At 47.8% G+C, this 16,283-nt stretch overlaps 1 protein-coding gene across 2 annotated transcripts in view; it reads left to right on the plus strand.

Annotated features, from left to right (window-relative positions):
- KIF1B (kinesin family member 1B) overlaps positions 1-12,797 on the plus strand; it is a 140,130-nt gene extending 127,333 nt beyond the window's left edge. For both annotated transcript variants that reach the window (XM_054721227.1, XM_054721225.1), the window contains 9 exons: positions 59-120; positions 1,643-1,788; positions 1,977-2,216; positions 4,008-4,079; positions 5,472-5,593; positions 6,989-7,138; positions 7,460-7,652; positions 7,854-7,972; positions 8,499-12,797. In XM_054721227.1, the coding sequence (XP_054577202.1) occupies positions 59-120; positions 1,643-1,788; positions 1,977-2,216; positions 4,008-4,079; positions 5,472-5,593; positions 6,989-7,138; positions 7,460-7,652; positions 7,854-7,972; positions 8,499-8,541 (1,147 nt within the window). In that variant the 3' untranslated portion in view covers positions 8,542-12,797. The remainder of the gene's footprint in view (positions 1-58; positions 121-1,642; positions 1,789-1,976; positions 2,217-4,007; positions 4,080-5,471; positions 5,594-6,988; positions 7,139-7,459; positions 7,653-7,853; positions 7,973-8,498) is intronic.
- Positions 12,798-16,283: the final 3,486 nt, after the last annotated feature.

Raw genomic sequence — 16,283 nt, forward strand, 5'->3', positions numbered from 1 at the left:
GATTTTCCTGTTTCTGTGATATAAGATATTAAGTAATTGTTTGTTTTAATTTAAATAGCAATCGAGTCACTGGAATTTATGAACTCAGTTTATGCAAAATGGCAGACACAGGTAGTCCAGGTAAGAGCTAATGGATGGGGAGGTGATAGTTGTCTTTGCATCTGTTTGGAGTGTATCATGTCAAAAATCTACCTTACCCATATAGGAGAGATATAAACTTTATTAGAAACCAAGCATATTTTACAAGCCAGGTTTTTGGTGCTATATTTTTCTGAGTTACAACACTTTGGTTTGTGTCGTGCAATACAATTATAAAAACTTTACCGAACAAAATGTTCCTGGGCTATGGAATATTATAAAATAGTCAAGTGGCCCTAACCGGTTTGGCTCAGTGGATAGAGCGTCAGCCTATGGACTGAAGGGTCCCAGGTTCAATTCCGGTCAAGGGCATGTACCTTGGTTGCGGGCACATCCCCAGTAGGGGGTGTGCAGGAGGCAGCTGATCGATGTTTCTCTCTCATTGATGTTTCTAGCTCTCTGTCCCTCTCCCTTCCTCTCTGTAAAAAAATCAATAAAATATATATTTTTAAAATAATAATAATAAAATAAAATAGTCAAGTGTATTAGAATGAATTTGGTATGGAAAACTTCATTACCCTTTTGCTATCCAGCTTAGCCCCAAGATTAACTTGGTAGTATTACTTCCCAGGTGCTGTCAAACTAGAATTTGAACTTCCTGTGCTCGAGAAGACAAATGTAGTTGAACTTGTTTGTGTCCCTTTTGATGTCTCTTTGGGCTCTGTTCCTTCAGCTCGGTGGTCTTAAGCAGCACTTTGGGTTTTTATGTTTGTAAACTGGAACATGGACAAAAGGTTTTTGTTTTTAATATTAGGCAATCTTTTAAAAATATTTTTACTGATTTTTAGAGAGAGAGAGAGACATCTGTATGAGAGCAAAACATCTATTGACTGCTTCCTGCATTACCCCCTTACTGGGGATCGAGCCTGCAACCCGGGCATAAAAGTCATGATTTTTTTAAAAAAACATTTGGTTAATATGAGTTTGAATCATTTTAGAGAAGATGTGGAAAGAGGTCAGGGCTCACAGGTAAGATTTAGATTTTAAAAAAGAAGACTTTGAATATGATTCTGAGTCCCAATAGCAGCTAATTATAGTGTCCAGAGAGTTCCTTGAGGATTATTTAATTAACATGAATTTTTGTCTTTTATATGTAAAAACAGTTTAACATTTTACAAAATTAATGGGAGATGATGGGGTAAAGCCATCTGTCATCTGCCATTCTACCTGAACTACTGAATGTGGGTGTGTGTATAGGCAGGTGTATTTTTATATATTGGGGACCATCGTGTACAGACTATGTAATCACCTCTATATTTTCACTTAACATAATACCTTTTTCTCAAGTTGCATTGCAGTCTTCATAATTATCAAATAATATAAATCTCACTTTTAAAAGAAATTTAGAGAGTTCTTTGAATTCAAAGGGATTGAATTATTATTAACAAAATCCCATGTATCTAGAGACCAAGTCTTTCTTAGTTCATCATGTATATGAATTATTTATTCATTTTGAGGTAACATTGGAATCGGATTTTTCTCAAAAAGAGTTATTTCCTCTTAGGCATGCAGAGGAGGAGGAGAAAAGTCTTGGATACGTCAGTGGCCTATGTGCGGGGAGAAGAGAACTTAGCTGGCTGGCGGCCCCGTGGGGACAGCCTCATCCTGGAGCACCAGTGGGAGCTGGAGAAGCTGGAGCTCATCCATGAGGTACGGGGTGGGGTTGGGGAAGTTGGAGGGAGGAGAAGGTGCTCAGATGAAAGCTTGTGCCGGAGACTCAGTCACCACCTCGGTGTGATCCTGGCTTTCCAGGTTTCCATCACCATGAGGCATAACACTGTACTTACTAAAATCGTAATGAGCTTTGTTTGCTGAGGCAACAGTGTTGCTCTTCTTAGGTGGAGAAAACCCGCCACTTCCTGCTTCTGCGTGAGAGACTTGGTGACAGCACCCCCAAATCCCTGAGCGACTCGTTGTCCCCCAGCCTGAGCAGCGGCACGCTCAGCACCTCCACCAGCATCTCCTCTCAGATCTCAACCACCACCTTTGAAAGTGCCATCACGCCCAGCGAGAGCAGTGGCTACGACTCCACAGACATTGAAAGCCTGGTGGACCGCGAGAAGGAGCTGGCCACCAAGGTGTGACTCCCTTCCCTTGCTTGGCTGGGCATTTGCCATGAGACTGAACTGATCAGTCAGTTTCCGTTCCATCTTCTTCCTTCTTTGAGGGCCTCTGTTTCAAGGCCTGCACCAACACTGTGAATATAGAAACAAATTGGACTCAGTTCTACTCTTAATTAGCTTACATGCACATGGTGACAAGCATATAATAGAGGCGTATGTCTAGGTTCTGTGGGAGCCAGAGGCGAGGCCTCCGCAGGAGAGCATCATGAACTGGCTCAAGAGGGTGCAAGGGAGGGAGCCAGCCGTCCTGCATGATCAGTGTGAGGGAATTCTGTGGAGGCAGGAGATGGAGTTAGGGAGATGGGCCAGGGCATCGTGCATACCATGCTAGAGAGTTTAGAGCAGGATGGGGAACCTTTTTTCTGCCAAGAGCATTTGGATATTTATAGCATCATTCTTAGTCCATGCAAAATTATCAACTTAAAAATTAGCCTTGCGCCCTAGCCTGTTTGGGTCAGTGGATAGTGCATCAGCCTGTGGACTGAAGGGTCCTGGGTTTGATTCCGGTCAAGGGCACATGCCCGGGTTGCGGGCTTGGTCCCCGGTGGGGATTGTGCAGGAGGCAGCCAATCAATGATTCTCATCATTAATGTTTCTATCTCTCCCTCTCCCTTTCTCTCTGAAATCAATAAAAAATATATTTTTTAAAAAATTTAGCCTTGCTATATTTGGTCAAACATTTAAATCACTCCTAAAGCCTTGGCAGGGCCAGATCAAATGATTTCGAGGGTCTTATATGGCCTGCGGGCTATGCGTTCCCCACCCTTGGTTTAGCATGTCTTGGGAGTGACGTGGCAATATTTTAAACAGGTATTTGTTTTAGAAAGACTTCTCTGACAGCAATAAAGAGGATGGATTTGTGATGAAGAGAGAGACTAGAGGCAGAAAAAAACTATTGCAGTAATCCAACTGAGAAATGATAAAGCAAATTAAGAATGAAAGGGATGCTATTGCATTCTTAAGCACTTCTAAACTATGATGTTGCAGTATTCACTTTTATAGATTTGAGAATGGCTTTTTTATCCACTCATTTTATCTTTTTTATTAAGCATATACAGGCTCCTTGCTATTTGCTTTGTTAATTTCTAGAGCTGTTAGGCAGCATCTGAGCTCCACTGTGGGTCTTAAGCATGTGATTTTCCCTTCCTGCCTTGTGTACAGGGCTTTGTTTAATCATTGAAATTTACGCTGCCACCCCTATATTCATAGAAGCACAATTTACAATAGCTAAGACCTGGAAACAGCTCAAGTGCCCATCAGTAGATGAGTGGATATAAAAAGCTATGGTACATTTATACCATGGAATACTATGCAGCAGTAAAAAGGCAGAATCTCTTACCCTTTGAGACAGCATGGAGGGACCTGGAGAGTATCATGCTAAGTAAAATAAGTCAGTCAGTCAGAAAAACAAGTATCACATGATCGCACTCATGTGGAATCTAAGTAACAAAATAAATTGATGAACAGAGTGGATCCAGAGACATCAAAGTATGGAACAGAGTGCGGAATCTCAGAGGGAAGATGGGAGAGTGTAGGTGGGTGGGAGGTAATTAGCCAAAGACCTTGTATGCACATATGCATTACCCATGGACACAGACAATAGGGTGCTGAAGGCCTGGGGTGGAGGGGGCGGGGACGGGCTGGAGGGAGTCAATGAGGGAAAAGGGGGGACATAAATACTTTCAACAATAAAGAATTATTTTTTAAAAAAATAAAGAAACTTAATGCTCCCTTTCTTTTTCCTAGTGTCTGCAACTTCTCACCCACACTTTCAACCGAGAATTCAGCCAGGTGCACGGCAGCATCAGTGACTGTAAGGTGAGCCGCTCACATTTCCTGTCCCCAGCGCACACTGCTTTTAGGTGGCTTGACGTGGGCATAGCATGGTATTTGAGGATGCATGACATAGCTGCTCTGTATCTGATTTTTCCACAATACCGACTTCTGAAGGTGAAAGTATGTCGCCGTGTCTCTTCGAGGGATTATCAGATGGGAACTATTTTGGCTTTCCCCTGAATCCCTTGGAGAATATTCTGTAGGGGGTGGTTTGTCAATGTGTGACAGGGCACAGAAGTCCTGAGGTTTGCCCTAACCGGTTTGGCTCCGTGGATAGAGCATCGGCCTGCAGACTGAAGGGTCCCGGGTTCGATTCCAGTCAAAGGCATGTACCTTGGTTGCGGGCACATCCCCAGTAGGGAGTGTGCAAGAGGCAGCTGATGGATGTTTCTCTCTCATCGGTGTTTCTAACTCTCTATCCCTCTCCCTTCCTCTCTGTAAAAATCAATAAAATATATTTTTTAAAAACGAAGTCCTGAGGTTCTTGGTGGCATGAGATTTTGTTGCCTTCCACACAGAGTGAGGTGAACACTTTAAAGAACTTCTGGGTCATTCGCTCTATTCTAGTCATCTTGACCTTCTTGGCTCATTCCTGCCGAGCGGGGTCTTTGCACCCTTGCCATTCCTTTGCCCAGAATAGTCTTCTTCCAGATGTCTCTAAGATTGGCTCACTGATGTTTCCTTTTTAGTTCAAATATTGTAAACCACGCATTGTAAAGCCAGCAGCTCCCTGAAACTTCTCTTTCCCTGATTCACTTTTTGCTATAGCACTTATCACTCCCTGACATTTCTTTCAATTCTCACCAGAGAATATGTTCTTACTAATTTGGGAGAGAGAGGAAGGGAGAGAGAAAGAGAAAAACAAAAAATCGATTGGTCGCTTCCCATACATGCCCTGACCTGGGATCGAACCTGAAACTTAGGTATGTTCCCTGACTGGGAATTGAACCCTCACCCTTCGGTGTATGTGTGACGCTCCAACCACCTGAGCCACCCAGCCAGAGCCTGATGTGTATGTTGACTGGCTTATTGTCTGCCTTCTTCACTTAGAGTGTAAGTTCCAGTAGGACAGGTCCTCTGCCATATTCTTAGAACTTGGCCTGCTGTGCTAAGTGCTCGGCTCATATGCATAAGGTCATTTAATTAACGCAGGAGGGCAGTGGCAGTATAAGAAGCCAGCCTTGCCTCTTTTGTAAATGTCATGATTCCTGCCAGGACACTAGGGCCATAAAATATGTATTTGTAAGGCTTGTTTTCTTAAATGACCTGAAGCAGGGTATTTTTTAAAGTGAGGTCACTGGTTGTCAAAGCTGCTTATTGCAGAGACAATTTCTTCCATCTGAATCTCACTCGCTCTCTTCTGTTTGCTTCCAGTTGTCGGATATCTCTCCAATTGGACGGGATCCCTCTGTGTCCAGTTTCAGCAGCTCAACCCTCACTCCCTCCTCCACCTGCCCCTCTCTGGTAGACTCTAGGAGCAACTCTCTGGATCAGAAGTAGGTGCCCAGGTTTTTCCGCGAGAAGCTAACCTAAGAACCAGGGGAAATGCCGGTCTTCCTCTAGCTCAGTGGTTCTCAGCTGAGGGCAGCACCACCCCCCTAGGCAGCATCGGAAATATGGGGAGCCTTCTCTAGATGTCACAAGTCTGGAAAGATGCTACTGACATCTTTTAATATCACGTCTTCTTAACTTCCTGCACCAAATCATTGGCTCCTCTTATTCCCGTTCTGCTCACTTGTCCTTCCGCTCCCACCCTGCTTCTCTCCTCAGTTATAGCCCACATAGGAAGCCCCATCTTGGGAAAAATATTTTTAAATAAATTTGGAGAAAAATATTTTGATGATACAAAAAAATGAATAGGTAAGACTAATAGAGACAACTTTAATGTGAATTCATCGATACAGTGCACCTCAAACTCCTTTGCCCTGTCTCCATTCATTACGCTCCCCTGTCAGAGCCCACCTCATTATCATCCAGCTGTCTATCTGAATGTACCAGCACTCGCACAATTGAACGTGGCTGGAGAAAATAACAAAGAGGCAATCTAATTAATTCTAGGCTGCATTGACTGTCAGACATTATTTAATGTGCCGCTAAGAAAGACAAAGCACTGCCAACTAAAATGTGACACACTATTGACTGTAAGACGCATCCCAGTGTGAGGAATGGGAAGACATTTACAAATGGGCTTTTTGTAATTGATGAAATACAATTAATTAGGCTAGGCTGCTGTCCGAAGATGACTAACACTGCAGAGCAGAGGAATTCTTTCTCCCGTACAGCCTGGACTGGTCCAGGGCAGCATGCAGCTGTGCACCTCCTGGTCATTCAGAGACCCCCCTCCACCCGTTGATCTGCTTTCTCTGCCAGTCCCTCAGGCTGTGCTTCTCAGACGTTAGTGCATCCAGGGAGGCTTGTTAAAGCCCACGTGGCTGAACCCCACCCAGAGAAAGTTCCTGGTTCTCTAGGTCTGATCTGGAGCCTGAGAATTTGAATTTCTAACGGGTTTCCAGGAGCAGCTGACGCTGCTGGTCAGGGTCCTCACTGTGAGAGCCGCTGTGCTAGGTGTGAACTTGGGACTAAATTGAAACAGAGGGATGGAATCATGTTCCAGACACTTCTGATCAGGGCTTCACAATAGGAGGTGGTCTGAGTGACGTGCACTCATCGGTGACCAGCCTCCTTTGCAGCCTCTGGAGGAGGAGCCCAGTGGCATTTGGAATGACCGTTCTGACGCCAGCTTGTCCTCCAGGCCAGCTCTCTGAACCTGATGTCTGCAGCGCCCCTGGTGTGCAGAGAGGCCTCGTTCCTGCTGGTGGGATGATTGTACACATCTGCGTTCCTCACTGAAGCTCTTGTTATCCCTAACCTCTCTAACCTCTCTTTTAAAGGACCCCAGAAGCCAATTCCCGGGCCTCTAGTCCCTGCCCAGAATTTGAGCAGTTTCAGATTGTCCCAACTGTGGAAACACCGTATTTGGCCCGAGCAGGGAAAAATGAATTTCTCAACCTTGTTCCAGATATTGAAGAAATTAGACCAGGGTGAGTACTCTACCCAGAGATGCTGGGTATTAAAACAGCGTGAGGTCTCTATTGCAGTGTGATGCGCATGGATCCGGGTGAAAGCCCCGGCTGGGTTTCCGCCCCAGCTGGGCCATCGCGCACCCCCTGCTCAGCATGCTGTGTGGTGCTCTGTCTCCTCTTGCTGTGTCACTTTGGCAGATAAGGTCCTAGGCCAAATAGACCGTTGTCCTGTTTTGTTCCCACGAGGGACTGGCCTAGGTGAGACATATTTTGATGGTCCTCAGCTCATAATCACTTTCCTTTGTGAGAGACAAACCTATCTTGTATTGTCCTTTTTAGCTCGGTGGTTTCCAAGAAAGGATACCTGCATTTCAAGGAGCCATTTTCCAGCAACTGGGCTAAGCATTTTGTTGTGGTCCGTCGCCCTTACGTCTTCATCTATAACAGTGACAAAGATCCGGTGGAACGTGGCATCATTAACCTGTCCACAGCGCAGGTGGAATACAGCGAAGACCAGCAGGCCATGGTGAAGGTCAGTCCTGCCCTCTCTCGACTTCTCATCGCCATGCATGCCCTTCCCTTGGAGTTCTGGATTCTGTTGTGTGACAGAGCATCTCTCCTGTATATCTGGCTCTGAAGTGCCGTGCGACGTGCCGGATGCCCTGTGAATATGGCCGGTGTCCCCATTGCTCACAGCCCACGTAACCTTCTCGTCTCCCTGCATCTCTTTCAGAGCCCTAACATCTTCGCTGTATGCACAAAGCACCGCGGGGTCCTTTTGCAGGCTCTCAACGACAAAGACATGAGTGACTGGTTATATGCCTTTAATCCACTCCTTGCTGGCACAATACGGTGAGAAGCTGTCCCTGCGTTCCCTTCCTTGGCTTTGGTCCCCGGAACATCAGCGTAAATAGGGAAGGAAGTCTTGTTGCAAACAGATTTAAAATAGGGGAAGGACAGGGGTGTAAGTGCGGTTGTGGGTGCTGACGAGGCCTCAGCTTCTCAGAAGCTATCCCCTGGTGTCCGAGAGGCTAAGGAGACGCTGGGCATGTTTGCATTTAACCGATCTGCTTTGACTTTTTCTTCTCGAGGGTCTGCAGCCAGGGTCTGTGGGGCTGAGCGAAGGGAAGATTGGGAGGCCCTTCCCGTCTGCCAGTCAGTATGCAGCACGTGACCAGCCTCCCGTCCTAGGAGGGGCTGTGTTGCAGGGTCCCCTAGCGGGAAGCCCACAGCCCAGCCTGTTTGCTCAGAGAGCCTGCGACCTGGGTCTGCAGCGCAGTTTAGGAAGAAGTCCAAGGAGGGGCCCATGGGAGAAGAGGCCTGAGAGGAGAAACATCTGGATCCAGCTTCCTAACAGGCCTCTCTGTGTCGCCCATAGGTCAAAACTCTCCCGCAGAGGCTCGAGCCAGCCGAAGTACTGAGTGACTGCTGCGCACCCTCAGCGCCTTCCCAGAGATAAAGGAAGTGTTACCTCTCGTTTCTCTTTGTGATTCTTGACGGTTGCTCTTGTATGTAATCCTGTGGCTTAACTACTTTTCCCTCTTGTCCAGCACTTTTTCTAGCTCCTGTTCCCCATCTCCATTGCTCTGTACCCTTTTTCTTTTTTCCTGTGCTGAGAATCTTGTTAGTAGCATGTGGCCTAACAAAAGGGGAAAAACACATACAACAAAACAAAACAAAAACAAAAAACACAGAGAGAGGGAAATCCAGTGACTCTCCAGATTATTTTTGGTATATCTTGGCTTCCTTTTGTATGGGAGCTCCCCATGTGACCACCTCTGATGTCTGTACTGCTGTCTTTGGATATCTGTCTTTTTTCAAGACAACATAATACATTTTTTCTTTTCTCTGTTTGTGCTCTCACTTTAATTTTTCTTGGGTAGCTTAGAGACAAAGGGAGGAGACATCTGGCCTTTTTGGAAGCTGAGAGGGAAAAGCTTACCTTTTTCCCTCTGTTGCTTTCTTCCCTCACTAATCCCTGTGTTTCCATTCAGGGAGAAGGTTGTGGTGAGCTCAGCGAAGGGACAGGTATATTCTCTGAAATCGGGCTTACTTAGAACATGGTTATGCAGTTTTCAGTTAGTGGAAGAGAAGAGAGGAGAGGACTTTTAACAGGCCTGAGGCAGTGGCTGCTGCTGACCTGTCAGAAGGGAAGAGCCAAGGATGTTGGGTTTCCAAGGAGCGTAGGGTGGGAGGCGGGCCATGGGTGGATGGGACGGTCAGTAGGGTTCCTGTGAACTGTGCTTCTCATCTGGGAGGGAGCCGCCTCTGTTTGTTCTTGGCATTGGTGGTGATGGCGAGTTTGGAATCTGTGATGTCATACACAGATGTCCCACCAGGGGGAGTGCTTCGCTTTCTGATGAGGAACTTGATGGTCTTTGTAATGCTGAGTAATGACCTTGTGATTGTAGCTCCCATTGATCAAAGAAATGTAGCTTTCACGTATAAACCTGGAAGTCTCTGAACCCAGTGGTTATTTTCAGTAATCTCTGTCAGATTGAAAAGACTTTCAGTGATGCCTGTCCCTATACTCATAAATAAGCCGCATGGCAGACTTTGCATTCTGGACCCCAGGATTAAATCCAGCCACTCCCACCGCTAAAAACAAAACGAAAGGACATCTGGGGGCAGAGAAAAGACCCCACCTGAGCCCTGACCCCAGGGCTTCGTTGCGCCCCCGGCTGGCCTCACCTTGCTTCTCCATCGGGTGTGGAAGCGTTGCCAGAGGAGGAAGGAGGAAGCTGATAGTCTCCTGACAGAACAGGGTCAGCTCTTCCAGACGCCAGCATGGAACATTCGCTTTCTCTCAGCTGCCTGCAAGGGTTTCAGAGTGACCTGGAGGAAGAAGGCCCCGCTTCCTTGAGTAGCTTTGCCATTGGTTGGCTTGGGTTGTGGATACCGTTCTTTACCTCCTTGCTCAGACCGCTTTGCTTGACCATCTCTTGGGCATTCAGGACAGTATCTGCTGGTTCCCGCTTTGTGGAGATTGCGGGTCTCAGCCTGGGGGTTGCTGACTCTCAGGTGCTGGGGAACTGGGTGGCTTTGCCTTCGCAGCCAAGGGCAGGGGCACGCACTCTGCAGGGTAGTTGCTGGGCAGGCTCAGTCCCTTGCTTCCACCCTCCCCGGTTGGGCTCAGAACAGGGCTCGAAGCTGCACTTGTTCTAATTGCCTTGCAAAGAGGCGGAAGTGAGTCAGGGCGAGCATAATAAAAGAAAGGACAGAACCACAGGCGTGACCTTACCTGAAAAGTGGTCAGTAAAACTCTAGATTTTTTAAACTTTCTTCTCCTTAAACATAGGTCACTAACACTAATGTTACTAGTTTTTCTAAGCGACATTTTTAAAGTAGTTAGAGGTTTCTGCGTTATCTAATGGACACAATATGCCCTTCTGGTGTAAACCCCAATCTAGGATCTGTCCGGGCTTAGAGACAGCTTCCTGGGCCGGAATTAAATCTAATTTCAGGGAAATGACATTTGAAGGTTGCTTTTAGAATCAAATCATGGATGCTGCTGCTGTTACGAAGTTTGATGGAAGGATCCATGTCTGTGCGGCAATAGGTGGGGAAGGCTGAGGGAGAGGAATCGTGTGATACACTAAATGACTCGGGTTTCTCCTTCTAACTCAGACACAACTGGCTTGGAAAGTCTTTGCTTTGGAGTGTCAGCTCTTAGAACAGGCGGCACTGGACTGTTCGTCACGTGCCCACGCAGGAAGGCCTCGTGAGGACGCGGGGGTCTCGTGTGCTCTCCCCGTCCGAGGGGCCTCTGCTGCGGCTGACGGGTACAGGCAGCCCCTTCTGGTACCCCCTCTTTCTCTAGGGCCATCTTCAAACTGGAGTTGGACGTTTCAGGGTTGATGTTCCCTTTCCAGACAGGTTCATCCCCACTTTGAAGTCCTGAGAGAGGGTTTCTGACAGGACCTCTTTATGAGGCTTTAGCTGAAGCCATGGGCCAGGATAGTTGAGGAATGAACTTGACCTTTCAAGGAAACGACCTTTTGAGGGTTTTTAATTTCTTTTTTTCCAAATCACTCCTTTAAACAAGCAAAAAAAGCAAGAAAGAAAACACACCAATGAAGGAAACATGAATGCTAGTTAAAAGTAACCCTCTGCTCCCCCCGTTCCCCACCCTCCTCTCTCCTGCCAAAGCAAAATGCGGCCTCTCAGCCCGCACCAAGCCAGTGCTCACGCCCCCTCCTGTGCCGGCCTGGGGGTCAGCCAGCTCTCAGGCCGGGCTGTGCGGGGCCGGCCAGCCCCTGCACACGGCCAGGGCACGGGAAGGGCTGCTCTGGCAGCTGGTCGGGTCCTAAATTCCCGCTCACTGTTAACCGATGGCAAGGGAAGATGACCTTCCCAACTAGGAAACCACTGTTTTATGTATCTCTTTTCCCTTCAGCTCTGTGGAACTTACACAGACACTCATAGTTTTGCTGGATATTTTCCAGCTCTTTTAAGATGAAAGAATAAATTAAATCATTGCGAAAGGCCTTTTGGGATCTAAAAGTAAAATGGCTTCTCCTGGCACATATTTCAAAGCAAAGACTTTGTTGCCTGCTGCTTGTTCTCTAATTATTTAATTAAATTAAATTCTGTAAGGTATTTGTATATTTATACAGCTGTAATTAATTGCACATTGGACTGGAAAAGAAAGGCTGACCTCGCGTGTGGCACCTGCCGGTGCCAGCATCCCTGGTGCTGCGTGCCACTCGGTTCTCCTGGGCAGTGTCCGGGCTTGTTGGTTTGTTTGGCCGGGGTCCTTCATCTTTCCTTCTGGGTCCTTTTTTAAAATGTGATTGTTAACCTGCTCCTTAGAGAGAATTCTAATCCTGCTGCTGCTCTCAGAAAGTGTGCTGACTGCACTCTAAACTGGACTCTGACTCGGTGGACTGCAGCCGCCCACCCTGGATGACTCAGCCACATGTGGCCAAACCCTTACTGTGTGAGATAGGAATGCATTGATTTGTGTTTCCTTAGAATTGAATTATCAGCTGAGAGATGATCTGCTTTTGTTGTTCAAAAGGCCATTTATGAAATTCATATTCGAGCCCCATAAAATCTTGGGAAAGCTGCTAAATCATTTAAAGGGAGAAATTAGAGTTGATACAAATTTCATGTTAAACACCCACAGCCAAATAGCTGTGCTCAGATGGAAGTCCGAGCTGAGGTTGGTCTCGCCGAACCTGGCTGTCGTGTGTCCTTTCGTGTCTTCGAGTTACTTTCACGCTGCGTGTTCTGGCATCCGTTCGCCTGAGGGCTCCATCGGCCTTCTCGCGTGGAAGGCACCGTCTTAGACTCTGTGGCTCTCAAGTGTTTGTCCATTGAGATTTCATTTCTCACATCCTTGTGCATTAAACAAAACCCATGAACATAAGTGGCCTTTTTGAACCAGGACTTTGCAAACTGATCTCTCCCCAGTGAAGGAGTTGAGCGCATCAGCAACAATGTCTGTACATTATTAATTTCCGAGTTCATGTCCATGTTTTATTATGTAAATACTATCTGATGTTTGGAGCTTGGGTATACAGAATGTAAATAGAGTTCTTGTATTTGTACTGATTCTGGTTCTTTTGCTGTATAGCCTTAGATGTGCAATGCAGACATTACCTAACTGTGTATGGTAACCTTGCATCACGGAACTCTTAGTGAACGAGGCCATAATAAAGGTACACCCAGTGCACCAGAGGGCTCTCGTGTGCATTTATTGTTCACGCTCTGAGGGGTATTTACACACAGACTTCTCCTGACTCTCGAAGACACTACTTTCCTGGACAAAAGTCACGATGCTCTGACCTTCGTGTCCTTTCTGGTCATTCAGAAGAGCGGCTCCTCTCCAACCAGGAAAGCCAGCGAGGTGCTGTTTCTTTGAAAGGACCTCCCTCCCAGGCACGGCAGTGGCTGATTTAGGTGGAAGATGTGGCTCCCCACTCCCTCAGCCCGAAGCCTCTCTATACACGTACCAGAGATTCTGTAGTGATCGTGGTATTTGGGGGGAGGGATTGAAAACTTCAGCATGTCGCCTTAGTTTATTTAACAAGTTCCTCTTGTGAGCAGAGCATGAGCAGGGGGACCACTGTCCTGGGAGTTTGGGGAGAAACAAGAAGGGAGGGAGAGGAGCGTTCAGGCAAAGGCCGCGACACGTCCGAGAGCCCACGGTCCCGGTGCTGCCCGGATGCCTGGTGCCCCCTCCTGTGCCAGCGGGGGGCCGTCCACGACCCACGTTGGCAAGTGGTACGTGTCACAGAGCAAAATAAAGCTGAGTGAGCGATGAGGGGTTGGGAAGGAGGGTCCTTTTAGATCGTGTGGTCAGGGAAGGCCTTTCTCAGGAGAAGACATTGCACTGACTCCAGAAGGAAGGAACGGGTAAGCCATGCAAATCCCGGGCAGAGAGGTTTCCAAGCAGAGGAACCAAGCCCTTGGGCAGCAGTGCTCTCTGCAGGTTCCCAGCGGCCAGGAGGCCGGCTTGGGGAGAGCACTGGAGTCCTGACGGCAGAAAGGGGCCAGGGCTCAGGTGGCGTGGGGCCCAGGTAACGCATTTCCTTAGGGAAGTAAGAAGCCAATGAGGGGTTTTGAGAAAATGAGCCACAAGGTCTTACAGTCACGGGTCGCTTAACGATCGGGATGCGGTCCGAGAAACGTGACGTTAGGCGATTTCATCGTGCGAACATCATAGCGTGCACTTACCCGACCTCGATGGTACGGCCCCTACACACCCAGGCTGCATGGCCGACCACTGTCATATGCGTCTGTCAATGGCCTAAATGTCGTGCGGTGTATGACTGCATGTATGTTTTTTAAAAAACCATGCTGACTGGAGAGTGGAAAACAGCTGTGGGGGAGGGGACTGGAGGAGGCTGGGGACAAGTGGGAGAAGGGACACAAACTAGGACATTGTTACCCCGAGGTTCCATGAAAGAGGACTGCAGCGTGGACTTAGTGGGAGCAGGCCGCAGAGGCAGCGAGAAGCGGGCGGAGTCAGGATGCGGTTTCATGTTAGAGCGAACAGTTGACGGAGGGCTGCGTGTGGAGCCGGAGAGAAAGGAGAAAGGTGACTCGAAGGATGTGTGCCTGAGCAGAGGGACCGTGTGGCGCCTCCTGAGGTGGAGAAGACAGGGAGGACACCGAAGGGGTGGGACGGAATTAAGAACTTGATTTGGGTCGGGTTCACTTTGAGATCAACATCTCCACCCACATGTGTAGCCGGTGAGGCAAATGGATGTACTAGGATTCAGGGGGCAGAGGTTGGGGCTGCAGACATTTGGGAGTTGTCGGCATGAAGGCGGCAGGTGCGTAGACCCGGCGAGGGAGGGTAGCTGGTGAGGACCAGGGGTTGTGTCTGGAGCACTGCGACTGGGAGGGGTCAGGGAGGGAGACCAGTCCAGCGAAGATGAGTGGCCCGTGAAGAGAGAGTGACACTTGGCCACCCAGCTAAGTGTTTGAGATGGAGGAAGTGACACTGCCCAGTGCACCCGACGGGTTAAATAGGAGCACTGACCACAGGTCTGGAGGGCGCGGAGGTCTAGGAAGTTTGAGGAGCCAGTGAACACCACTGTTCCCCGGAGTCAGAGGCAACCGAGAAAATAAGGCAGATGGGAGGTCAAAATATCACCTTTTTCACTGTTAAAGATGTGAGTGGAGTCCTAGCCAATTGGATAGAGCATCGGCCTGCGGACCCAAAGGTCCCGGGTTCGATTCCGGTCAAGGGCATATGCCTGGGTTGCAGGCTCCTCCCTGGCCCAGGCCCTGGTCTGGGCTCATGCAGGAAGCAACCAGTCGATGTGTTTCTCTCATGTCGATATTTCTGTCTTCCCCTCTCTCTTCCACTCTTTCTAAAAATCAGTGGGAAAATATCCTCAGGTGAGGATAAAAGGAAAAAAATGTGATTGGAGAATGTGGCTCATAGGGTGGATGACTGGATTTCCTAACACTGGACCTCAGAACTAGAGGGCTTTTCATTTAAACTGAATTAGTTCTGTGTGTTTTTTTTTTAATATATTTTATTGATTTTTAAAAAATATATTTTATTGATTTTTTTACAGAGAGGAAGGGAGAGGGATAGAGAGTTAGAAACATCGATGAGAGAGAAACATCCATCAGCTGCCTCCTGCACACCCCCTATTGGGTATGTGCCCGCAACCAAGGCACATGCCCTTGACCGGAATCGAACCTGGGACCCTTGAGTCCGCAGGCTGACGCTCTATCCACTGAGCCAAACCGGTTAGAGCATTTTATTGATTTTTTTACAGAGAGGAAGGAAGAGGGATAGAGAGTTAGAAACATCGATGAGAGAGGTACATGCCCTTGACTGGAATCGGACCTGGGACCCTTCATTCTGCAGGCCGAGGCTCTATCCACTGAGCCAAACCGGTTAGGGCAGTTCTCTTTCTTTTTAATTGATTTTTAGAGAGAGAGGAAAGGAGAGAGAAGAGAGAGAGAGAGCCATCGTTCCACTTAGGTATGCATTCATTGGTTGGTTCTCTAGTACCCTGACTGGGGATCGAACCTGCAACCTTGGCATATTGGGAAGATGCTCCACCCAACCTCGCTACCTGGCCAGGGCCTAAACTGAATTAGTTTCTAATGAAGCTGTTTGTCCTCTATAGCTAGACCCCATCCAGGGTCACAAAGGTTTGGTCCCTCACTTAGTTAGGGTCATTCTGTGTGAGTCACCATGTCCCAAAACTGATGCTATAGAGTGTCAGGAGGTCGCAGGGAACGGAGCACATTCCGTGCATTCCTTTTCTGATTTCCTTGTCATGCCACTTTAGCTTGGGCAGAGGTTTCCCCACTTTCCCTCAGGAACTCCTTTGTCTCTGCACAATCCTAAATTTGTAGCTTTCCTGAGCACAACACACGCTTACCTGGCTTTAGAATCTATGGTCTCTGGGTTTTTACTAAATTGCTCTCTCTACCTCGCATGGGAACAAGTCATTTGAGTTCGGTTGTAGGAATTACACCCCAAGTGAGTGGCAGAGTCGGGATTTTCAAATCTGCCCCAACTAGTATGTTCCACACCCTCTTAGGTAAATCAAACAAAGGATTCAGCCCTGGGGTGTTTGCAGAGGAGGGCTGTTCTTGTGGAATTCCTGCCCCTTCTTTGAGTTGGGACTTGGGGAGTGAAGGGGAGGCCAAAGGTTGTTAAGGTGAACAGTCCTGTGAGCTGACT

Source organism: Eptesicus fuscus, chromosome 9, assembly GCF_027574615.1.
Source record: "Eptesicus fuscus isolate TK198812 chromosome 9, DD_ASM_mEF_20220401, whole genome shotgun sequence".
NCBI lineage: Eukaryota > Metazoa > Chordata > Mammalia > Chiroptera > Vespertilionidae > Eptesicus > Eptesicus fuscus.